Source organism: Heteronotia binoei, chromosome 3, assembly GCF_032191835.1.
Source record: "Heteronotia binoei isolate CCM8104 ecotype False Entrance Well chromosome 3, APGP_CSIRO_Hbin_v1, whole genome shotgun sequence".
NCBI classification, from domain to species: domain Eukaryota; kingdom Metazoa; phylum Chordata; class Lepidosauria; order Squamata; family Gekkonidae; genus Heteronotia; species Heteronotia binoei.
Window position 1 is genome coordinate 49,209,443 of NC_083225.1, and position 26,029 is coordinate 49,235,471.

General features: G+C 45.8%; 1 protein-coding gene across 1 annotated transcript in view; it reads left to right on the forward strand.

Annotated features, from left to right (window-relative positions):
* Window positions 1–306: 306 nt before the first annotated feature.
* SEPTIN10 (septin 10) overlaps window positions 307–26,029 on the forward strand; it is a 45,353-nt gene continuing 19,630 nt past the window's right edge. Inside the window, exons 1-5 of the mRNA XM_060235240.1 lie at window positions 307–315; window positions 3,608–3,719; window positions 5,188–5,383; window positions 12,640–12,826; window positions 19,661–19,822. Coding sequence (XP_060091223.1) covers window positions 307–315; window positions 3,608–3,719; window positions 5,188–5,383; window positions 12,640–12,826; window positions 19,661–19,822 — 666 coding nt within the window. The remainder of the gene's footprint in view (window positions 316–3,607; window positions 3,720–5,187; window positions 5,384–12,639; window positions 12,827–19,660; window positions 19,823–26,029) is intronic.

A 26,029-nucleotide genomic window follows, 5' to 3' on the forward strand; every position in this document is an offset into this window, starting at 1 on the left:
CGGTTGGAAGTTTATCTGGGCTTCACTGCTCTTGAGCTGATAATTCAGGACAGTTTTGTACACTGTTATTTCCTGCACTGAGATGAATATATGACACTGTCTTATATGAATCAGGCTATTGGTCTGTCAGGGTCAGTTTTGTCTACTCTGACTAGTAGTGGCTCTCCAGGGTTTGGGATAGTCTTCATATCACGTATTAGCTAACTCTTTTAACTGGAGACCAGAGCCCCGTGGCGCAGAGTGGTAAAGCTGCAGTATTGCAGTCACAGCCCTCTGCTCATGACCCGGGTTCGATTCTAGCGGAAGATGGTTCAGGTAGCCGACTCGAGGTTGACTCAGCCTTCCATCCTTCCGAGGTCGGTAAAATGAGTACTCAGCTTGCTGGGGGGAAAGTGTAATGACCAGGGAAGGTAATGGCAAAGCTCCCCGTAAAAAGGTCTGCTGTGAAAACGTGAAAAGCAGCGTCACCCCTGAGTCGAAAACGACTGGTGCTTGCACAGGGGACCTTTCCTTTCCTTTAACTGGAGAAACTGAGGTTTGAATTTAGGATCTTCCACATGCAAAACAGATGCTCTGCCACTAACTCACGGCCCTCCCCAAAGATAATCTTCATGTAGGAAGAAATATTCACTCTGAAGCGTGGTGTATTTTTTCTGAATGTGGTGGATTCACTGGTCTTTCATTTTGTCCAGCGCTGTACTGATGGAAGCTCCACTTTCATGATTGCTGTAGAAAACACATATTGATACTGGTGTAATCTGCAATAACAAGTAGGAGTCCACAAATCTAGTTGCCAGCAGCAATGGCCCTCTGCAGCCATCTCTGCATTAATGCCTAGCACAAAGCTCTTCTCCTCTGAGGTCTTTTGAAATAGACCAGGCACTGGCAAAAGGGAGACAAATTAATGGAACAGCTCCTACTACTTCTGCCATTTATCATCAAGTGATAGAAAAGACCTTGCCATTTTTCTAGTTTCTTTCTATGAATAGGGAACTTGGGAGAGTGCCACTGTACTGAGTGTCATAAGAACATAAGAGAAGCCGTGTTAGATCAGGCCAGTGGCTCATCCAGTCCAACACTTTGAGTGTCAAAGAAGGCAGAAGCAGGGCAAGTAATTTTTGTTATTACTGTTTCTCCAAAATCAAGTGCAGAGTGAGGTAATCCCTCAAGTTTTGTGGGCATATCATAAATTCAGGGTAGGGGAGTAGTTGGTGATTTGAAAATCTAGCTAAAATTGTGGACCCCTTTATACACTCAGTGTATAGGCATAGTTTGTAGCTGCACGTGCATATTTCAGTACCAGCATGCTTACGTGTGTGAAAAGTAGTGTTTCCTGATGGTGTTTAAAGATGTGTAGTATGTTCTTTTCTGTGACAGCCACATGTTAAGTGTTTGCTGTGAAGTGTTTTCTTCTGTCATGTCCAGTCATTTTGTAGTGGAGATTACTTCCCTTTTCCTTAGAAATAGCAGTCATAATATCTGGAACAGTTCTTAGCTGATGTATAGGGCAAGAGATTCCTGAATAGTTTGATTCTCTTTTACTTGTAGCCACATTCCACAGGACTGTCTGGCTGTACTCAGATGTCACAAACCAACCAACCATGTTTCACAACAAGAACAAGCCAAACAGCCCTCAGGCTTCTGTGCTGCTTCCCTTACATGCTATACTGAGATTATGTATTCCCTAATGTAGGAACCTTTCAGTTTAACAGCACTTATTTTCATGTCCAGATAGAGCACTGCCATATGACTGGAGAGCACATTTTCCAACACTTCAGCCTTGCTGAAGCTTAGTAGTTGTATATATCTGTTCAATGCTTGGATGGGAAACCTCCAAGGAACCCTATTATGTGTCCTTGAGCTCTAATGTGGAAAGACAGTGCTTAAGTACATATAATAAATGTTAATAAACCACAGTTTGTTTCTTGTTTGCAAACTTCATTGAACTATGTTTTAAAACAACAGGTTGTTGGCAGAGAAGCTAACTAGTGGTTTAAGTGCTCAACTTCAGACATTGCAACAAATTATGTCATATTGAAGACCTCGTAAAGAAGGAAGCTTAACCTTTCTGTGTTGCATGAGGGTAGAAGAAGGGAGAGCATTTGTGCATGATGAGCCCATTAATTTCTGGCTTGTTCTCTGTGAGCCGCCCTGAGCCACTTGTTGGGAAGGGCGGGATATAAATTAATAAATAATAATAATAATAACAAATAGTGATTTGTTTGTGACATGTGAATGCAGTGTATGTGATGTGGAAGAGGGAAGAGTCTGAGTGACAGAGAGACAGAAAAAAAGGTGGGCAATATTAGAGAGCGAGATAGGGCTGGAAAAAGGAAGGATTCTGAGAGAGTAGAAAAATAAAGGAGATTTAGCAAAAATGGGTCTGAAGGATAGAAAAATGAAAGTAGTTGTATCCCAATGTAACAGATTTGCCTGTAACAAGGTGCCTACCCCATGGTGTAAATTGTGCTTGGATATGCTAAACCCACTTTCACCAAGTATGGCGATATAGCCACATTATTCCAATGTATTTCTCTTTTAGGATAGTGTATCAGAATAATGCTTTTGTATTGACATACTCAAACAAGGGATATTGGCTGTTTATCTCATTACATATACTAAACCCATTTTCCAGTATATTTTAATGTATTTTTTCCTAATGGCAAACTAGAATGATGTATATATTTATGTTACATGTTAAAAGGTAAATTAGTTGGATAGGAAAAACTTCTGGGAAAGAAATGCCCTCATTTTGACCCAGGTTTATTAGCCATAGAATAATTAACAGGCATTCTCACATTCTGACGTTACTGTTTTATGGTTTCCCACGCTAATGCAACCCAGATCAAAGGTTTTCTGAATTTGTTAATTTTACTATTCTGCGATTGGATTTTAACTTTGTACCACTTTGCATTCCATGCCCCACCAGCTATGTGTGGCTCTGCTTACTGTACCTCATTCTCGTCTGAAGAAGTGTGCATGCACATGAAAGCTTACGTTCTGAATAAAACTACGTAAGTTGGTCTTAAAGGTGCAATCGATTCCTATTTTTTTCTTTTACTTCAGACCAACACGGCTGCCTATTTGGATTGTTCTTGGATTATTAGTCTTGGAACCATGACTGGGATAGCCCAGGCTAGCCCCATCTCAGAAGCTAAGCAGAGTTGACTCTGGCTAATATTTGGATGGGAGACCTCCAAGGAATGCTAGGGTCCTGACACAGAGGCAGGCAGTAGCAAACTGCCACTGAAATCTCTTGCCCTGAAAATCATATGGGTTTGCCATAAGTCAGCTGTGACTTGATGGCACTTTTCTGCCACCATTAGTCTTGGAACTCAGTAAGTTGAAAATATCTGCTCTGTTGGAAGAAGTCTAATTGCTTTGACCTCATAATTCTGAGTAATTGTGGATGCTTTCTTCAACATCTGGATAGATTATCTACCCACAGTGAATTTTGTTTAGATGAAAAAAATTAATCCAAATACAAGCTGTTACAATGTTGGGTGTTATCTTGCCTAGACTTGGCACTGACTCTGCTAGTGACTTTTTTGAGTCAGTCTTATAGCCCTGTATTTCTTAACCATTTCCCCTTATTCCTTTTCTGCAGAAAAATTGTCGAACCTTATCTTTGTCTGGTCATGTTGGTTTTGATAGTTTGCCAGATCAATTGGTTAACAAATCAGTCCATCAGGGTTTCTGCTTCAATATTCTCTGTATTGGTGAGTAACCTTTCTGTGGTGTGGCACTGTGAGTTATAAAACAGATATGTCTATCTTGTTATAAAGTTTATAGCAGTGATACATGATAAAGTTATTACGACCTTCTGTTAGATATTGACTGCATGACAGTCAAGTGACATTATAATTCAGAATTATCTCACACTGTCTGAAAAATAAATTTTTGATTATATTTTTATTGGTTATGGCCCAATTATGGTTAGCACCAAATGAGTGATAATCTATCATATTCCTCATTTATTCATATGGTTTCCAGACTTATTTGAAATATGTGGATGTACATTATGTAAGTACTTTATGATTATGTTTAATTTAATTAATGGAAATGTTGGTCCATTTCTTTTTATGCAAAACTTCTACTTTGGGTGGAATGCTTGTCAGGGCTAAGTGAAGTCAGAAAAGATATATACAGGCATTCTTTTAAAAATATTTATTTTCCTTTGGCCCAGAATAATGTTGGGAATCTTACTGTATTCCCTCATGAGTAATTTAACCACATATATAGAGAGGGGGGGAGGGGGAGGGAGAGGGAGAGGCGGGGAGGGGTTGGTTGTGACTGATATGGTTTAGGGCATAGTATGAAAGGAGAATCAAGTATCACTATTGTGCAGTACTACAGCTCCAATCCATAGCTGCTTCCCTACAGCTAAATAACATACTAGGGATCTAATAATAAATTCCCAAGAGGTTGGATTTAATGTGAAGCAGTTGCTGGCCTTGTGTTTGAGAACCTATAGTGTAGGTGGCTCTAGTGTGGCCTTAAATTTTGATTGTCTTTCTAAGCAGCCAGTATCAGTGCAGACAAAATTCTTAAACAGGGTTGAAGGCAGTTGAATCAGATCTTCAAGGAAACCTTCAGACTTTAGTGACTTGCAGAAGAATCCAATCGAAATATTTTGAAAACTCAGATTAGCAGCAAATGCTGCGGTGCTCCCTCAGCAAATTGCCTTCAGGCCAGCTTTATCCCATCCCTTATTTATTTAGGAAATTTAACATTTTGAGTATAAGAAATAGACTGTGAAGTTGTTTTGTTGTGATAGTGAAGGTCCGTGCAGTATGAAAAAGGAGAAACTTTCTAGCACAGTTGGTTTCTTGTAGAGTAAAATTGCTTCATGGTGGGTTTGTAACTTGTTCTTGATATTAACCAATCTGCTGTGAATTGCTGAAGCTTGACTGCTTTTCCCATGTGGTGAGGAGAACAGGGCAGAAATGAAACTGAAGGTGTTGAGGTAGAAGTGTAAATTTGTGTGTGCAGGCTGATAGATGAACTTAGCAGGTCATAATAAGGGGAAAGGGAGAAATATGTACTACTGGCAGCTGTCATTTGGTTCTGTTACAGCACATGATGCATTTTCTGTCAGGAGAAATACAGTTATTTTCTTTATGATAGAGTGCAGTTTGTATGATTATTTTGTGATGTAAATCTGCATTTTCATTTCTGTAATTTTAGGTGAGACAGGACTTGGAAAATCAACCTTGATTGAAAGTTTATTTAATACGAGTTTTGATGACCGCATGTCAACACACTTCCAGCCAAATGTAAGACTTAAAGCTCAGACATACGAGCTTCAGGAAAGCAATGTTCATTTGAAGTTGACCATTATAAGTACAGTTGGATTTGGTGACCAGATAAACAAAGATGATAGGTTAGTATTTTCTTGCTCAGGTAATTGCATCTGAAATCACACAATGAAATGCCAACACAACTCTGACATTTACATTTTGTGGTGATATTGAGATGGATATTGATGTTTAGATTTTGCAGATGTACCTGTAAACAGGAGTGTGTGTTTCTTGTTGTGCAGCAGGTTCTTTTTCTCACCTTTGCTCTCATATAGACACATATCCCTGACTTCAAAGTGACTGAAGAATGAAGGAAAGGCAACAGGCAGGCAGCTTTGTTCTCAAGATTTTTTTCCCTTTCCAAAGTACATGTGAAGCTGCCTTATACTGATCCATTGAAGTCGGAATTGTCTGTTCAGGCAGCACCTGTCCAAGGTCTTAGATGTTTTTCACATCTCCTGTAACCTGATCATTTTACTTAGAGTTGTCAGGGATTGAACTTGGCACCTTCTGCATGCCACTGATGCTTAGACTCTCCTTATCCCTCTTAAGTATCTCCCTAGTTAACCTGATTAAGTTCCTAGGGCACTTTTTATGAGTTCTTTAGGGCAGTTTCTTGACTGATTAAAAAAAAGCCAGCCAGTTGGAAATGTGCACAACATGCCTTGGAAAGGGAATGCAGTTCCTTTGTGACTGATACAAAGGCCACCCAGTCAGCTCTGTACAAGTCTGGTTTCCTTTCTCCCTCAGAGGTTGTCGGACATCTCTGTGGGTTATTCCTACTGTTCCTTCAGGGAGGCAGGAAACACTTTTTTCACCTTCCTGTTGCCACCTTCGGAATAACCCCGCCCTCAGTTTTGTTCCTGCCTCTACAGGGAGCAGCAGCACAAGGCTAGGCTAAGCCTTTTTTCTCTTTTTCTCTTCTTCACTTATCTCTTTCCCTTCCATATCTATTTCTCTCCCTCCCCTTTCTCCTTACCTTCGCTGAGCAAGGGCAGAAGAGGAGTTTAGTTTGGGCCGTTTTTAAAATGGCTTGTAGCAAGGACGGCTTTCTGTCAGATGAGGAGGGAGAGTCGCGCGCCGCGTCTCTCGCAGCACCGACCTTCGTCAAAGGTGCCGACCTGCCTTCGCGGCTTGTTCGCGCCCTTCCCAACGCGGCCGCAGACGCCTCGGCTGCCAGCACCAAGAAACGGCGCGTAATGGAGGCCCCGACTACGTACCTCGGGGCGGCAGCAAACAGCGGCGGCCATCTTGGAAGTGCAGAGCCTAGCTCTCAGACCTTCCAATCCCTAAGAGCAGGCACTCCGGAGGCTCGGAACTACCTGCAGCCGTGAATGGAAGTCTTCCAGGACGGGGGTAATGTACGAATGAGCAACCCTCTGGATCCAGAGGCTATGCTCTTTATTAGGCGAGCTATGCAGGAGGAAATGGGATCCTTTTGCGCCCGAATGGGGCTTCTCCCTCAAGGTCCATCCTGTCCTTTAGATCCTCCCTGCTCCTTCTCCTGGCCCACTAAGGCAGCGCGCAAGGCCCCATTGCATTCTTCCCAGTCCTTACTTTTTGAACCTGAATCTATAGCGTCTGGCTCCCATCAGGAGGATAGGGAAGAGGGGGAATGCTTCTCAGAGGAGGAACAGGAGGAGGTTAAAATACCTGAGCAGGCTAGTCGTTTCTTCCATCAGGAAGATTACCAGTTTCTGTTAGCCAAAACTCTTTCAGCATTAGAAATTGAGGAGGGGCCCATTGATGAGGAAGCCAAGACAGCTAAATCAAAGAAGTTCAAATCCAGAACCAGCGGAAATTCTGAGTTCTTACCCAGGGGGGAAACTTCTGAACAAGTCTTCCCCTTCCCAGAATACTTTGAGAAGCAGGTTAGAGCGGAATGGGAAAAGCCAGCCTCCCTTAAGCAGTTCCCTCACTTAGTAAAAAAGTTGTACGCACTCCCTGCTTATACTAACGAGTTGTTACTACCCCCAACTGTGGACGGTCCAGTAGCAGCTCTACAGTCCTCGGGCCTGGTATCAGAGGATTGCCAGGGTTCTCTTAGAGATCCTCTGGACAAAAAAGCTGAGGCAACCTTGAAAAGATTATACGAATCTGTGGCCTTGATTGTGAAGGCATCCTCTGCGGCCTCCCTGGTCTCCAGGGCGTCCATTGTTTGGGTACGTAAGCTACTCCAGATGTTACCAGAGGACAACACGCATGTTAGAGGGCGCCTCACGCATTCTTAAGGCAGCGTCATTCTCGGCTGACGCAACCTTGGATATCCTGACATTTGCCTCCAAGGCAATGGCGTCCACTACGGTGGCTAGGCGCCTTCTTTGGCTTCGGGCTTGGCAAGCTGATTTTCTCTCTAAGTCTACAGTGGCAGCATACCCTTTTCAGGGGGATCGTCTCTTCAGGGACGCTTTGGACAAGATCCTGGTAGAGACTAGAGATAAGAAGGCCATGCCCAAATCCATTCGGAGAAATGAAAAAAGGGGTCCTCAGTCCTTTCGGACTCAGCATTCCTTGGCCAGATATCGCACCGACTCAAAAAAGTTTAATTGGAAAATGCCAAAGAGCTCCTTTAAGAGAGGTTCATTCGGCTCCAAATTCAATCGTAATAACTTCTCCAAGATGGACAAGCCTGACAGAGAGGCCAAGTCCAAGCAGGCATGACTACAGTCACATACCAGTGGGAGCTCGACTACTCCATTTTGCAGAGACTTGGAAAGCCTCCCAGGCAGACCAATGGTCTTTAGAAATTGTACAAGAGGGGTATTCAATAGAGTTCCACCACTTTCCACCAGACAGATTTGTCAGATCACCTACCCCCAAGCAGAAGCACAAGCTTCTCATTACTACAAAGGCAATCCAACATATTCTCGACATTCGAGCAGTAGAACCGGTCCCGGCGTCGGAGAGGGGGAAAGGTGTGTACTCCATTCTTTTCACCATACTCAAGAAGAATGGCGACTGGAGGGCCATCTTGGACCTCAAGTTTCTAAATCGCTACGTCAAGGTACGTCATTTCCGAATGGAAACTTTGAGATTCATCATGGACTCACTTTTGACAGGGGAGTACCTCACTTCCATAGACCTGACCGAAGCTTATCTCCACATACCTATCCATTCTTCTCATCATTGTTTTCTAAGGTTCGTGGTACTGAATCAACATTACCAGTACAGGGCCTTACCCTTTGGCCTGTCAACAGCGCCCAGAGTTTTCTCCAAGATTTTAGTAAACCCAATAGTCCAGCTGAGAAAGCAGGGGGTCCACATTCACCCCTATCTGGACGACCTCTTACTCAGATCCAACAACAAAGAGAAATCTCTTCGGGATACAGCTCTGGCCATTCAGTGTCTCCAGTCACATGGGTTCTTGGTGAACATAGCAAAGAGTTCGCTTCAGCCGAGCCAGAGGTTGGAACATCTAGGGGCAATGATCGATTCCACGTGCAACTCGCTATTTCTGCCTCTGTCCAAGGCCAGGACCATCAGGGATTTGGCTATCAGGGTCATCCAGAGCCAATCATCACGACTGATGTTGCTTGCCAAACTAATGGGACTTTTGATTTCGACCATAGATATGATACAATGGGCCAGATTCCATTCCAGACCCCTTCAAATGTTCCTACGGCCATTTCAACTTCAGATCATGGAGAGAAAGGACATAAATCTGATAATTCCGTTAACAGTCAAGAGGAGCTTACAATGGTGGACGGACTTGTCTCATCTTCGCCAGAGCAAATTGTTCCATCCTCCCTCATCCCTAGAGCTGTTCACAGATGCCAGCCTGGGGGGGTGGGGGGCCACTCTTCAGGACAAACCAGTCCAAGGCAGGTGGTCACAACCCGAGGGTCTGCTTCCCATCAATCTCCTGGAAATCAGAGCCATTCGTCTAGCTCTGGTTGCCTTCAGGACACAATTGTATCAGCAACACGTTCTGGTCAGAACGGACAACATAACAGCCAAGGCATATCTGAACAATCAAGGGGGCTCTAGATCCTCGCAGTTGCACAGGGAAGCATCAAAGATTCTGACATGGGCAGAAAAGAATCTGGCCTCCCTAAGGGCAGAACACATCAGAGGCCAGGACAATATACAGGCAGACTGGTTAAGCAGACAGACAATTTGCGAAGGCAAGTGGGCCCTCAGCACAGGCATATTCGATATCATTTGCCAACGTTGGGGTCAACCAGAGGTGGATTTTTTCGCTTCAGACACAAACGCAAAGCTACCAAGGTATTTCACGAGGTTCTTCCATCCAGAGGCCGAACAGACAGACGCCTTGACAGCCATATGGCCTCCAGGTCTCTTGTATGCGTTTCCTCCGGTCCCTCTGGTTTCTCGGGTTCTGCGGAGGGTGAGAGTTCTACAGGCGGAAATCATCATGGTAGCTCCCTATTGGCCACGGCGTCCGTGGTTCTCAATGTTGACAGAGCTATCAATAGACCTTCTGCTGTCGCTGCCAGTATCTCCCGACATGCTCCATCAGGGTCCGGTGTGGCACCCCGACCCGGAGTGGTTTCACTTGACCGCGTGGAGATTGAGCGGGAAGCATTCAGAAGTCTAGGCTACTCACCTGAGGTGACGGACACTATGCTAGCGTCAAGAAGGCCTTCCACTGTTCGTATATACAACACAACTTGGAAGGCTTTTGTCCGATGGTGTCGTAGGAAAAAGGTTTCTTCGCTTACCCCTTCCATTGCGGAGATACTAGCGTTCTTACAGAGGGCCTAGAGTCTAGGTTGAAACCAGCTACTCTAAGAAGGCAGATAGCTGCCCTGTCCACCGTCTTACCGGTTGTTGGAGGGTACAGGCTCTCTCAACATCCACACATCCAGTTATTTTTGCAGGGGGCGAATTTGAAGTCACCTCCGACAGTCCATCGTTTTCCATCTTGGCGGCTCCATACTGTTTTATCAGCGCTTACAAAGAAGCCATTTGAGCCTCTTCGAGAGGTGGAATTAAAATGGGTGCGAATGAAAACTCTCTTCTTGGTAGCCATAACGTCTGCACGTCGAGTTTCGGAACTGGGGGCCTTATCAGTGAAGGCGGGTCTTTGCGTGTTCCACAAAGAAAAGGTGGTTCTGCGCACGGATCCTTCCTTCCTTCCTAAGGCTGCTTCCAGGTTCCATCGCACACAAGAAATTTACCTACCCACTTTTTGTCCACAACCCAAACACCCAAAGGAGATAGTTTGGCATACCTTAGATGTGCGCAGAGCCTTAAAGATTTTCATTCTAAGATCTGAGTCCATTAGGAAAACTGACTACATGTTTATCAACATCTCGCTTCCAAGAGCTGGGGATAAGATGTCTACTTCGTCAATTAGTGCAGTTCTAAAGGCCTGTATCAGTGAAGCATATAGGGCATCAGGGTTGCAGGTTCCTAGCGGAATTACTGCCCATTCGCTTAGGAGTGCCTCCACAAACGCGGCACTGTTGAATCGGGCTTCAGTCGAGGAGGTGTGTAGAGCTGCTATTTGGTCTTCTCCGTCTACATTCATAAGGCACTATAAGATCCATTCCATGGCATCAGCAGATGCAGCATTTGGGAGAAAGGTATTACAGCATGTTTTGGGGGAGGTCAGCGATGAAGACCCACCTGATTAAAGGGGACTGCTCTGGTAGGTCCCACAGAGATGTCCGACAACCTCTGAGGGAGAACGGCCCATTGGACTTACCGTGAGGGGTCCTTCTCCTCAGAGGTTCGGAGGACATCTCGCCACTCCCAAATTTATCTTCATCGCTTATATCTCATTAGGTTCTACTTACTTCAGCTTTTCTCCCTTGTACTGCGTTACTTTCAGTACTATCGGAGTTCAAGGTTACAGTTTATATTGTAGTATAAGTTGTTAGTTGTGTTTATAGTCCTTCTAGTTAGAGGGAAGACAATACTGCTTTCGGAGTCCCACAACTGAGGGCGGGGTTATTCCGAAGGCGCCAACAGGAGGGTGAAAAAAGTGTTTCCTGCCTCCCTGAAGGGACAGTAGGAATAACCCACAGAGATGTCCTCCGAACCTCTGAGGAGAAGGACCCCTCACGGTAAGTCCAATGGGCCGTTCTCACATGAAGTTCTTCAAGCTTATGTTGCAGCTACAGTGGGAATGCTATTGCAGTGGGCACACTGCTGAATTAATGTTAATCAGTTTGCATCCTTAATTAATAATTAAAGTAGCTAGGTTAGGTTTTCCATTGTTTGTTTCTTAGTAGTAAGATTGGCCTTGTTTTAAACATTTTTAAAGGGTTTTTTGCATGTGCATGCCTGGAAGTCATGGCTGACTTCTGGTGACCCCTAGTGGGGCTGGGAAGAAGGATTCAGAGAGGTGGCTGCCTCTGCGTTCTGGCCTGGTATTCCTTGGAGATCTCCCATCCAAGTACTTGCCAAGGTTGACTCTACTTAACTTCCAAGATCTGATGAGATCAGGTTTGCCTGAACTATCCAGGTCAGGCCTTATTTATTGATCTGTATACTCATTATATTAGTCTTTTTTTTTTTTTTTGCTTTACAAAACATCCACCAGTACTAGAAAAAGAGCTCCATTATGCTTGTTCAAAGGCTTGCATGTGTCCAGTGAAATTTTTGAGTGTTTTCATTGAATAGCTGATCCAACGCCCTATCAAAATCTGAGTTTGAAATGCCCTTCATTCGCTAAAGGCATGGAACAGTTGGCCGTTTGACGAAAAAACTTGTTTTAGGGGCCAGAACAATGATTCTTTGAATCCTGGCCATTTTCTTGGAAGTAATTAACTTCCAAACAATTAGCACAATCCCATGAAAGTTAATTATGCCTAGTTACTAGGATAAATGAAGCTAAAGCACCCTTTGGACTTCTAGAAGAAGAAGAAGAAGATATTGGATTTCTATCCCGCCCTCCACTCCAAAGAGTCTCAGAGCGGCTCACAATCTCCTTTACCTTCCTCCCCCACAACAGACACCCTGTGAGGTGGGTGGGACTGGAGAGGGCTCTCACAGCAGCTGCCCTTTCAAGGACAACCTCTGCCAGAGCTATGGCTGACCCAAGACCATGCTAGCAGGTGCAAGTGGAGGAGTGGGGAATCAAACCCGGTTCTCCCAGATAAGAGTCTGCACACTTAACACTTATTCTATGTGCAAGTCCCTTTGAAAGCATGACAAACTTGTGTTGGATTTTTGGGTTTGGAGTTTGAGATTTCAATAACAATATTCTGATCAAGAGGATCATTGGTACATATTATAGGTTTTTTTACTAGTAACAATAAATTAAAGTAAGATTTATCTTATACCATTGTTATTTTACCACCATCTGGCAGCTTGTGTACAGCAGTTAATGTGAATGAAACTCCTGTCTGCTTATCTTTTCTCCTCCCAGCTATCAGCCAATAGTGAATTATATAGATGCACAGTTTGAAGCCTATCTCCAGGAAGAGCTGAAAATTAAACGCTCCTTATATAATTACCATGACACTCGCATCCATGTGTGCCTTTACTGCATTACTCCCACAGGGCATTCACTTAAAACTCTGGATTTATTAACCATGAAAAATCTTGATAGCAAGGTAAGATTTTAAAACTAACTTTAGCAAAATCAGTCAAACTTCAGTGTTACAGCTTTATCTCTTACTCTCCACACAGGATATTTAAAAGATAGTAGCTTTATATAAATAAATTCAGCATGACATTTAGACTTGCAATCTTACTTGTGTGATGTATCATGTTACTAGTAAGACTGAAAGAACGTTTCAGTAAAAATAAACATTGCAGATCACAGAGGTAAAGTTGAGTAAACTGTCCTTTATCCAAAGTTTGTTTAAATATAGTTAGTCACTTTGAAATCATTATTGTGAACAGAGCTGTAAATTAAGGTGACTTGTTTATTTATATTATTTATAGTTTGCCTTTTGCACTGGGACTCAAGGCAGATTACATAGTGTAAGTCAAATTCAATCAACAGGATGAGACATCCAAATAAACAGTGCAATCGAGTTTGAACTGCAGGTCTTGATCAGACTTAGCTCTAAATAATGTAGAAAGAATCAGTCCAATACAGCAAAGATGTGAAAGAGTAAAAAGACTCTTTATAGATTGTTGAGGTTGGCTAGGATGTGCTTGGGTTAAAGCTGAAACATTTCTAGGCTCTAATGGGTAATTGTGGTTTGATCCTGTTTGTAATTGTACAGTGGATCACTGAATTTTTGTTGTTGTTGTCGGTATAGTGTTGCAAGTTGTATTTCTTTTTGTGGTTTCATTGTTTTGTAAGTGTTTAATAAAATTTTAAAAGTTAGAAAAATAGCAAAAAAGTTAATAACTACATCTTGTATGGAGAAAGATTAGCTTTCCCTTCAGTGCCCTCATAATCAATATACCAATAATCCAGGAGTGTTTAAGGACATGTCCACAGCATACTAATACTTCACTACAGACATAAGAACATAAGAGAAGCCATGTTGGATCAGGCCAATGGCCCATCCAGTCCAACACTCTGTGTCACACAGTGCCCCCCCCCCCAAAAAAAAGATAACTAGGTAATCTAAAAATCATATCATGCTTAGGACTGCATGGTAGGTCAAACAAAAATGTTTTCTTAAATTGTATAAATCATCAAAATAGCTGCAAACAACTATATAAACTGCCTTTAGACATCTAGTGAATGATTACATTCCCCATGCCAGATGTTGCAAAGATGCACTGTAGTGGAAGACAGTGGCAGTCATTCATTATTAATACTGTCCGGTTTGTGCTGTAGCTTAACACAATTGCACTTCATATTCAGTGAGGCAGTTGTAAGAAAAGAAATGGAACTAGCTGGTACCAACAAGCTCCGTGTCTGTCACCTAACCCACATGTTGAAATTTGTCTTTTGCTTACTGACAATGCCAGCTATTGGTGAAGTCTACCATTAACTGTTTGCTTTGAAGTTTGTGACATCTATCATCAGATAAAATTAAAACAGATTTGATGACTTTTGGAGTTGAAATTAATATGCACCTTGTAGGTTGTGCTTTAAAGCAATTTCTCAGAATTTCTGCTTTGGACAAGAGACCTTTTGTTATTTGGTTACATTTCTAAGAATTTACAATCCCCCTGTGTGGTGGGAGACAGCATCAATACAGCCTAATGAAAAATGGATTAATTTAAGGGGGCTACATTCAACAGAGTGCATGACTAGCTGTCTTGTTGTGTATTCTAAATGAAGCCCTGTTGTGGGTTGCAATATCATCTGATCTACATCTGAGATTATGACTGCCAATGAGACCCAATGTGTGTGTTGAACACCACTACCACCACCACTATTACTTTTTCTTTTCTCTTCTTTGTTGTCTTCATCGTCTTCTTGTAAACTATGGCAGGTAGAACTCAGTTGGCACATGGGAGTGCTTTATATGCTATTGCTAACCCTGAGACAGCCCTGCTGTGCATGTATGGTCAGCGCTTGCAACTCTTTGTAAATAGCAGTTAACTGTGTGTAGAGCAGGGGTGGGGAACCTTTTTTCTGCCGAGGGCCTTTTGGATATTTATAACATCATTTACAGGCCATACAAAATTGTCAGCTTAAAAACAGTGCTCCATCAAGGGAGAACAGTTTAGGCTGGCAAAATTAATGCAAATAATTGTTTTTCTATTTGAAGTCATGTGGGGAGAGCCTAATTTGGCACACATACACACACACATACACCCACCGCCCTAGACAAATGCCTATAACCAGGGCCTTTTTTAGTAATGGGAAATAAAGGGAACTAAAGAAATGGGGGAACAAAGGGAAATAAGGGGAAACAAAGAAATGGGGAGAAGAAATAGAAAAAAAGGGAACTAAAGAAATGAGGAGGAAACTTACCAGAACTGTGACAGTGACTTTTCCAGGCCAAGCAGCGATCCTGGCTGGCCAGTCAGGCCCCAGGGAGGCTGCTGTGCAGCTGGGCCCCACGATCTCTGCTGACCAGCTGGCCCCCGCAGAGGCTGCTACACAGTGCAGCTGCGCCTCACGATCCTCACCAGCCAGCCAGGCCCCAGGGAAGCCACCACATGGCTCATCTTGGCCCAGCAATTCCCGAGGACCAGACCAAGTGGTCTCAAGAGACATAAACAGCCCTCGGGACGGACTGTCCCCACCCCTGGTGCAGAGGGAGAGATTGGCCTTTCACAGTTCTGTCTGATGACCCATGCCTACTTCCAGTTTCATTATTTTTGATTTATAACAGTTTAGTATGGATCTTATTAAATATTGCAGCTGTTCTGGACAGAGCTGTAGCATTTACATCAGCATTTTTTCCTGCTGTCATTTCATAGTACAAGATGTTCCCTGTTAATTAAAGTAACTGCATATTATACTTTTAAGATCAAATATCATTAACTAAAGCAAGTACTCCTCAGAGGCAGTGAAAATCATGTGCTCCAGCTAGTTCTGTGTAAAGCACGAATTTTGTAAAGCTTCATTTTTATGACCATAATTTAATGATCCTATAGGTAATTACAACTCTAGGACAATAATCTGAGCAAGATTAATCCCTAATTTGTTTGCCAGTCATTATTGCCCCAGACCTGTTTGGATTCAGCCTTTTGAGCATTCACTGTGGTGTAGTCTCATCAATGTTCTCGGTAAGCTGTTCTAATGTGTGCTGGTGCACAATTTTTTAGTGCTTAGGGCACAGATTTTTGGCTCAGCACAGGGTGCACCTGGTCCGGCTGTTGGGCATATGTGTGGCTGGCCTGCTGCCTCACATGGCTGTGGGTGGCACCCAGCTTCCCTTAGTGACCGAGGCTAGGCAGCAGAACAGCGAGGGCAACTCCTCTGCATTGAGCACTGGTTGAGCCCTCCAAAACTGGCGCACCAGAAGAAAGGCACAGGTGGCCACGTGGATTCGGTGCTGGAGTGCTCAGTGGTGGCTTTGGCTGTATTGCTGGGCCTGCCAAGCTGTGCCCAGGATGGTGGCTTCTGGGTGCTGCTCTCCTACTGCCTGGTGGCAGTCTGCAGCTTCAGCTTCCTCATGCCTGCCTATATTCTTAAGGAGTGCAGCACTTGGCATGGAATTTTAGGGTTTTTAATTTTTTTATGCATATGTGAGTGTGTGTGTGCACCTGGAAGTCATGGTGACCTCTGGTGAGTGACCCATACTGGGAGCATGGAGGATATTCAGAGAGTAGGCTGAATAGAGTCCACTGGACTCTGATATTCCAAGGAGGTCTCCCATCCAAGTGTTTACCCTGCTTAGCTTATGGGATCTGATGAGATCAGGCTTGCTGGGGCTATCCAGGTAGGGCCAAGTGCGGTGCTTGGCAATGGAGCTGCTAAAGGCCAGTGGCTGCACAGTGAGGTTTGGCTTGCTCTGGCACTGCATACGACTGCTACACCTTTGGCAGCTTGAACCACTTCAGCAAGATCCCCTTTGACTCCTGGTTTGTGAGTGGCATGCTCCCTTCCCCCCTCCCCAGGCAGCAGCCATAGTGGCAGGGGAAGCCTGGAGAGAGTGGGCCTTGAGGCCAGGTGGAGAGGGCGACTCTAGCAAAGTTGCAGAAGGCTTGGAATCCCAGGCACAGTGGCTTGGAGGTGAGGTAGTTGATTTGGTGGGGCTTCTGCAACAAGCATAGGATGAACCAGTCCTCCTGTTCCTGACTTCCTTGAAGATAGACCTGCTGGAATCTGGGGTTGCAAACCCAATCTGACTGATCCTATATTTGGAAAGTGAATTCCCTTTTTGGAGCATTAATTTGGGAAGTAAATTCTCTTTGTGAAGTATGTATTTGGTAAGTGAACTAATTTTTTTTCTAGATGTTTGGAACTTTTTAAGCCTGAAGTGCTGATTGCAAGAGAGGTTTTAGCTTGATGAATGCCGTTAAAATTAATATTAAAAATTGGCTAGATATAGATCACCCAGAGAACTTAATGAGAATTAAACTGCATATGTCTAGTGGGAATAATATTAATATTGACAAAGTTTATAATTTCTGAAAAACAGAGAAAGGAAGAAGAGAGATTTTAAATTAAAACATTTTCTGTAATGAAATTTGACTTAATCTTTCACTTATAATGTTTAAATCATTCTTAAAATATAGTTTAAAAGAATTCATTCTGAGAGTTTAAAAAGCTTATGGGAATAATTTAAAAAACTAATTTACACAATAGTCAAATGTTGGCTCACTCACAACTTTAATGCTAGTAGCTCTTTTAGCTCATGCAGTCGAATTTTTGCTCATAACACTCCACAGCTTAGAGGGAACATCTCACTGAGGCAAGAAACCTACATCTTAACCCTTCAGTATCAGCATCCATGGTTATAATTGCTTATGTGATGCTGACTCTCCCAAAATTCCCAGTACATAGAAAATTGTTGTTTTTCTGTCTCCAAAGATTTGTTGTTGTATGGAGGAGTGCTTAATAGTGCAAGCCCCTAGCTAGGTGATACAGCCCAATTTCTGGTTTATTGTTGTCTCATTGACAATTACACAATATTAAACCAGTCAGAAGCTGACTCCAAGCAGAGCCTGTAGCACTGTTTGACATTATCCATCACAATTTGAGGTTCTAAGCAAGATATAATAGGTAAGTGGTAGCATGGTAAATAAAGATATTTCATGAAAGTTATGTTTTGATATGTGTTGAGATGCACAGTTTAATTTCCCGCTGTAAATAAGCCATGCTATAAATAACCTTGTAACTGTATATGTGGCAGTTTTAATCAGTATTTAATCACTGAAAGCAGGTTAAACTGTTGTAGAGAAATAAATGTTTACTTAAACCCATGGAATAATTAATGCGAGAGACAGAACAATGGTATCTTCCTTTCGTGACAGGCTGCCTTTAAGCCTCAGACAAATCTGTGTTTTAAAAAAAGTACAAATTATTTTAATCAGTGCACAATTTTGTGTTAAAAATAGCAGGTGGATTTGAAAGCAGTAACTCATTTGATAGACAGCATGGTTTTTGATAATTTGTCTGTTTTTGCTTCTGTAAACAAAAAAAACCCCACATAGAAACCTGTTTTATTAGTCCAGATTGCAACTGAATGCTTAGCGAGCATAAAAATAGGGAGAGGTCATGGCTGGAGGAATAGGGTGGTATGGCCCCTTCCAGCCTCTCCTTCACCTCCACCCATTCACACCATGTCAACCAACCTCCTTAACTTGAATTTCTCATGTGGCATAACTAGAGACATTCTTACAGTAAAATATATGGTGCCAGAAACTGCCCTTCTGGCTAGCTAGAAACCCAGTATAAAAATGGATAGGGAAGATTTAAATTTAATGTTTGACCTTGTGACTGCGTACAAGAAAACATCTATGAGCACGGAAGGCTATAAAATGTACATTATATTGCAAACAACATGTTGAACTGAATGGCAGGCAGACAAGAAAACAAGCTTTCCTCATTATGCAATCCCATTAGAGTTGCCCAGGGCCGGATCTACATGTTTTTTGAAGGGGGGGGGCAAAATCAAAAAATGGTGCCCCCTTATGGGCCATTCTATTTTATGGTCCCATAGAATACAATGGGCTCCATACCCAATTTGGTGCCCCCTCTGTCGGCGCCTGGGGCAAGCACCCCTCTCTGCCCCCCCCCCCCAGATCCAACCCTGGGGTTGCCAGGTCTATGTTGGAAAATACTTGGAGACTTTGGAGGTGGATCCGAGAGAGGGTGGAGTTTGGAGAGGGAAGGGGCATCAACATGGTACAATGCCATAGAGTTCACCCTTCAAAGCAGTCATTTTCTCCAGGGGAGATGATATTTGTCAGCTGGAGATCAGCTGTAAAAGTGGGACATCTCCAGGCCCCACCTGGAGGTTGGTAACCCTAAATCCCATTTCAGATATTTAAAGGTATTCCAGAAATGTCTTTAGGAGTTCAAAGATATAGTTCACTTTGCAATGTATTGTAATATGCTTGTATTGTAAATGAAGAAGGCAAAACAACAGCTTCTTGCAAAAACATGACTTTAATTGTTAATGATGGCACAGTTTGGAAAGAATTAACACTGATATATTTTAAAACTGTTCTTACCTGTTCTGCATTTAAAACTACCAAAATCTTCATATTAATATAGGCCAGACTTAAAATGAGCTATACATCTGAATGGAAGCCACATGCATAGTGTGTTTACTTCTACTCTTTTTTCTTTTCTCACACTGTTTAATAGGTAAATTGCTGTTTAAAAAGCAACTTTATTGCTTGCTGGTGAACAATTTAAAGCATACACAATAAAATTACATTGTAAAACTACTAAAATAATCACCCCTTCCAAACCTACATTAAAAGAACTTTTAAAAGAGTTTTTTTTAAGTTAAAACACATATAAAACAGTGAAAATACTGTTGTACCTAAAGTGTTCAGAACAGTGAAAACTGTTGTACCTAAAATGTTCTGGAAAATTATAGTGCTGTAATGTCTTGTGTCTTTAATAGGTGAATATCATTCCAGTTATAGCCAGAGCAGATACGCTTTCTAAATCCGAACTGCAGAAGTTTAAGATCAAAATAATGAGTGAGCTGGTCAGTAATGGAGTCCAGATATATCAGTTTCCAACAGATGATGAGGGCATTGCTAAGATCAATGCCACCATGAATGTAAGTACTTGACTGAACCTGCAAGTGTCTTCAAAATTGTGGTGGTAGAAAGTGCTGTCAAGTCACTGACTTAGAGCGATCCCATTGGATTTTCAATGCAAGAGACATTCAGAGGTGATTTGCCATTGCATGCCTTTGTATCATGACCCTGGTGTTCCTCAGATCTCCCATGCAAATACTAGCCAGGGCTGACCCTGCTTAACTTCAGGCTAGCTGCACTATCCTGGCCAGGGCGTCTTCAGAATACATAGGAATGTTTCACTGTTTGTCATTATTGTTGTCAGAACTTGTAACTTCATTATTGCTAGCTTAATGTAGAACCAGTATAATTGATGGTTGGCAAGTATGCATAGAGTGGACCTGAGCGTTGAACCAGACCGACCCCATATTGTAACCTTTCTTAACCTGAAGTGCCTGAGTAGTAGTTAACCCTGCCCCGATGGTATCCAAAGTATTTGGGGGCTGTAGACTGAATAATGTTGTATCTCTGTACTTTCTCACACTGACACCCTTTGAAGCCGAATCGTGTGGCCTTCAGAGTAAGGAGGCAACGTCTTTGCTGATAGCACTGGTGGGAAGACAGATGTGCCTGTAACGGTGTGAATTAAAGCTTTGTGGGTTGTTTGTTTTACTATATAAAACTGGGCCAGTGCTGGCTCTCGCCATCACTGTTATCTTGTACCTTGTATCTAACAGTTCTTAGTTCTCTCTAATAAAATCCTAGCTTGGAAACTAAGTATGGGATCTGCCTGGAGTTCTTAAGTTCTGACATTATAACAGTGATCCCATTGTTTCGGAGCTTATCTGAACTGGAAACCCGGCCCGATGGCTGCAAAGGTTCCAGACAACGGAGAGCCCACCACTCCAACGGAGGACCCGCCGCTCGACCCGAAGGTGACGGGGGTGAGGCGCAAGATTAAGGTGCCCGCACCTTTCTCGGTGGACGCGTTCGCTGCACCCCGATCCTGGAGCCCGCGGAAGTCCACGGCGGCGATCGACGCGGCGGAGCAGCGGTACAGAAGTATGCTGGGCGACGGGGCAAGCGGAGACGGAGACGACGACCAGGGCGAAGGTCCAGAACCGCGAGGCGGGGACGACCCGGTCCGGAGCCTCCGCAACGACCTGTTCGACTATGTACGGGAAATTCACAACGACGTACACGCCTCCCGAGTTATGATGGCCGAGGAGATGCAACAGAACCTAGGCGCGATCTACGACCAGCTCCGCACCTTGCAGACGGCGGTCCTGGGGATCCCCGTGGGAGGGCTGCCGCTGGGGCAACCGCCCGTGGCTCCACCGGCCCCGCTGGCTCCCGCGCCGCCGGTGGTGCCCGCTCCAGCCCCACCGGCCCCACAACCAGTGGCGCCTCCGGCCCCGGGGGCCCCCGCGCCGCAGGTCCCAGCGCCTCCGGCGCCGCCAGTTCCGGCGCCCCCGGCGGTCCCCGTGCCCGCACCGCCAGCGCCGCCGGCCCCAGCTGCACCAGCCCTACCGGCCCTGCCGGCCCCGGTGCCCCAACCCGCGGCACCCCCGGTCGCAGGGGGGGGGAGAGAGCTGAAAATTACTTTCGACGGGAGCCCAGAGGACGTGGAGTACTTCACCATACAGTGCGACACGTTCTTTACCCACTGGGGTGCGGACTACCCGACCGAAGCCAGCCGAGTGTACCACATTGCGTCCCGACTGAGAGGTCCAGCCCGCAAATGGTACGTCGGGCTGTTCACCGCGAGGAAGCCCGAGCTAGCAACCGTAGCGGGGTTCCTGCACGCCATGCTCCGCCAGTACGGCGACCCGCTCCGCGAGGAGAAAGCCATCGCAGCCCTCCAGCGCATCGAACAAGGCAACCGATCCATTCGCGAGTATGCCACGGAGTTCCTGGGCTACTGCGCGGCAGTGAGAGGGTGGAACGAGATTATGAAATATACTGCTTTTTGTAACGGGCTGAACCCGAACGTCCTCGACCGCTGCTACAGCCACGGGCGACCCGACACCTTGGTCGGGTGGATCCAGCTAGCCGGAGAGGTCGAGACCAACATCCAGCACGTGGGGCTTCGCCGACAGCAACTGGCGAAGAAGGGGTTGAAATCCACACCTACCAAGGCGGAGGGGCGGCGGGCCCCGACAACCTCGACCCCCACCACTGCCCGAAAGTGTTACCGGTGCGGCGACCCGGACCACCTCGCCTCCAACTGCCCCGCCAAAGCGGGGTCCACCCCGCCGACAGCCAGGCCAACCGCATCGGGGCCCAAGAAGAAAAAGAGTAATCGGCCGAAAGAGCCCGGACGGGGCTCCGTCGCCACCACCTTGGCGACTGACGAGGATTTTACCGCCGAACCAGAAACCGTGGAAGAATCGACCGGGGAGTCGGACGACACCGAGTCGGCGGGAAACGACAACGACCTGCTTTAATGGGTGCCGCGAAGCAGGTCCAGCAACAGCCGGCACTCCTCACGGTGAGAGCCACTGGGGGTTTATTGTTTATGGCTGTAACCCTTCTCAACCCGAACCTAAAACGGTTCATGCATGCCCGAGCACTAATCGACTCGGGGTGCAACCGGGACTTAATCACCCCCCGCCTAGTAGAGGCGCTAGGATTAGCCACGTCCCCCCTCCCGCTACCCATGCTTTTCCAGCAGATGGACGGGGGGTCCATGAGGGGAGAGCCATGTAAGCTAGAAACGCAGGCGGTCCCCGTTGGGACCGAAGAGCATTGGGGGATCGAAACTTTTGTAATTGCCCCCTCTTGCTCGTTTGATGTGGTGATGGGCTCGGGTTGGCTCGCCCGCCACCAGCCAGACATAAGGTGGGAGGAGCAGATCGTCCGATTCCCGGACTGGAGGTGCGAACACCACCATTGGCGCCCCGAATGGGGGCCGCATCCGCCTCCCCGGAATGAGCGAGCCTGCCTCACCCTCGAGGAGGTCGCCTCGATCCCCAAAGAATACCGGGACTTAAAACTGGCCTTTAGTGAGAAGGAGGCGGATGAGTTACCACCTCACCGCCCCACGGACTGTGCAATCGAACTGATCCCGGGGCAGCAACTGCCAAAAGCGAAACTGTACTCCATGGGTTGGGCGGAGAAAGCGGAACTCCGCAAATTTTTGGACAAAAACCTGAAGCGGGGGTTCATACGACCGGCAACAGCCCCCCATGCCGCCCCCGTCCTCTTCAGAAAGAAAAAGGATGGGTCGCTTAGACTTTGCACAGATTTTCGCTCGATAAACGGGATTTCGATGTCTAATGCCTACCCGATCCCATTGATTAAGGACCTATTGAACACTGTGGCCACAGGGAAAATATTCACAAAACTCGACCTCCGAGACGCGTACTTCCGAGTCCGCATCAGGGAGGGGGACGAGTGGAAGACCGCATTCAATACCCCGCTAGGACAATTTGAGTACTTGGTTATGCCTTTCGGGCTACAGGGGGCCCCTGGGGTATTCATGAACTTTATCAACGAGGTTCTGCGAGAGTTCCTGTTTAAGGGGGTGGTGGTGTACCTTGATGACATCATTATCTATTCGCCAGATCTCAAGTCACATGTACCACTAGTCAGAAAAGTGTTGAGCACCCTGTGCAAGCACAAGTTGTATGCCAAACTATCAAAATGTGAATTTCACAAGACTGAACTAGACTATCTAGGCTTCCGAGTATCGGGGGAAGGGTTGTCAATGGACCCAGCAAAGGTTCAAGCGGTGCTAGACTGGGAGCCCCCACGAACCCGCAAACAGCTCCAAAGTTTTCTCGGGTTCGCAAATTTTTACCGCGACTTCATAAAGGGGTTCGCCACCATCATGTTACCCCTTACGGAGCTCCTTAAAACAAAGGGGAAGGGGGCAGAGGCAAAAAAGCCGGGCGCGCGCCTAACGTGGACGCCCGAGTGTCAAAAAGCCTTTACAGAATTGAAACGCCTCTTCACCTCGGAGCCCGTGTTGGCCCACCCTGACGAGTTAAAACCTTTTGTGGTTCAATGTGATGCTTCCGACGCCGCCGTCGGAGCCATATTAATGCAAAGGGGGGACAACGGGGTTCTGCGCCCCTGCGCCTACATTTCACGAAAGTTCTCGAACGAGCAGAAAAATTGGTCAGTGTGGGACAAGGAGGCTTTTGCAGTCATGTTTGCCTTGAAAACCTGGCGCTCCTGGCTTGAAGGGGCCAGAGTCCCATTTGAAATCTGGACTGACCACAAAAATCTCGAGGCATTGACCGGGCGCCGCAAAATGACTGCAAAACAAATCCGGTGGGCTGGGTTTTTCGCCAAATTCGACTTTGTACTGAAACACATCCCAGGTACCAAGAATTTCTTGGCGGACGCCCTCTCCCGCCTGCCACAGCACGGGAGCCTCCGCGAGGAGGTGGTGGACTCCCTTATCCCCCCTTCGGCCATCGCGGGGGGGGTCACCACCCGCTCCGGGAAGAGGATCGGCCCCCCGGAGCCAGACCTCTTGTCTCAGTTAGTTGCGGAGACTGCTCGGGAAGCAGATCAACCACCGAACCTCCGTAAAAGCGAGGACGGCCTCCTGTTGCACAACGAAAAGATCTATGTGCCCTCCTCCCTCCGCAAGCAGATTTTAGAGCATTGTCATTCCAGCCGCCTGGCGGGCCATTTCGGCTATGTCAAAACCCTCAACCTCCTTACCCGACAGTTTTGGTGGCCTAGGCTCAAAAGAGACGTCTCCGAATTTGTCCTCTCATGTCCCACCTGTCTGATGGCTAAACGAAGAGGGGGTAAACCTCCCGGCCACCTAGTGCCCCTCCCGACAGCCACCCGGCCTTGGTCGGTAGTGTCTATGGATTTCATTGTGGAGCTCCCGCCGTCGCAGGGCAAAACTGTTGTTTTGGTAGTGGTCGATACATTCTCCAAACAAGCCCACTTCATCCCCTGCAAGCAGCTCCCCACGGCTAAAAAACTTGCCCAACTTTTCTTTACACACATTGTACGCCTACACTCGTTCCCAGACAAGGTCATTAGCGACCGCGGGACGCAGTTCGTTGCCAACTTCTGGCGGGAGTTTTGCAAACTTGCGGGTATTGAGCAGGGCCTCAGCTCAGCCTACCACCCCCAGTCGGACGGACAGACGGAGAGGGTTAATAGCCTTCTAGAACAGTACCTCCGCTGTTTCATTAACTTCCAACAGTCCAACTGGGTGGACCTACTCCCATTCGCTGAATACGGCTACAACAACAGCCTTCACAGCTCTACTAAAACCTCTCCTTTCCAAATCATAAATGGCTATGAGGGCAAGCCTTTCCCAACGCTTCCCCTCCCTGCCACCCCCTCAGAACCCACCTCGTGCCAACAATGGTGGGAAGGCCTTCGGGAGAGCTGGAAGGGAATTCAGGAGAACCTGGAGGAAGCGAAAAAGGCTTACAAAAAACAGTTTGATAAAAAACACTCTCCTGAATGGGAATTGAGAGTGGGAGACACTGTCTTTTTGTCCACAAAAAACCTCCCCCTTCCTCAGCCCTGCCGCAAACTTGCGTTGAAGTTTCTTGGGCCTTTTAGGATCAAACGAGTAATCAATAAGGTGACTGCAGAACTAGAGCTGCCCAAGTCTCTAAGCAAAATCCATCCTGTTTTTCATTGCAGCTTACTCCGGAAAGACCCTGGGGCCACGTCCTTCCATCCCAGGGCTCCGCCGCCCCCTCCGACGACAGTGAGGGGTCAGAGTCACCATGAAGTCCACGAAATCCTGGACTCCAAAGTCAAACGGGGGAAACTGTATTACTTAATCAGGTGGAAGCACTTCCCCCCGAGCTGTGATGAATGGGTCGAGTCTCAGAACGTAGCTGCGCCGCAATTGTTAAAAAAGTTTCACCTGCTGTACCCGCACAAGCCCAAGCCGCCACCCCCCGGGGGAGGGCGCTTAGGGGGGGCAGTATGTCAGAACTTGTAACTTCATTATTGCTAGCTTAATGTAGAACCAGTATAATTGATGGTTGGCAAGTATGCATAGAGTGGACCTGAGCGTTGAACCAGACCGACCCCATATTGTAACCTTTCTTAACCTGAAGTGCCTGAGTAGTAGTTAACCCTGCCCCGATGGTATCCAAAGTATTTGGGGGCTGTAGACTGAATAATGTTGTATCTCTGTACTTTCTCACACTGACACCCTTTGAAGCCGAATCGTGTGGCCTTCAGAGTAAGGAGGCAACGTCTTTGCTGATAGCACTGGTGGGAAGACAGATGTGCCTGTAACGGTGTGAATT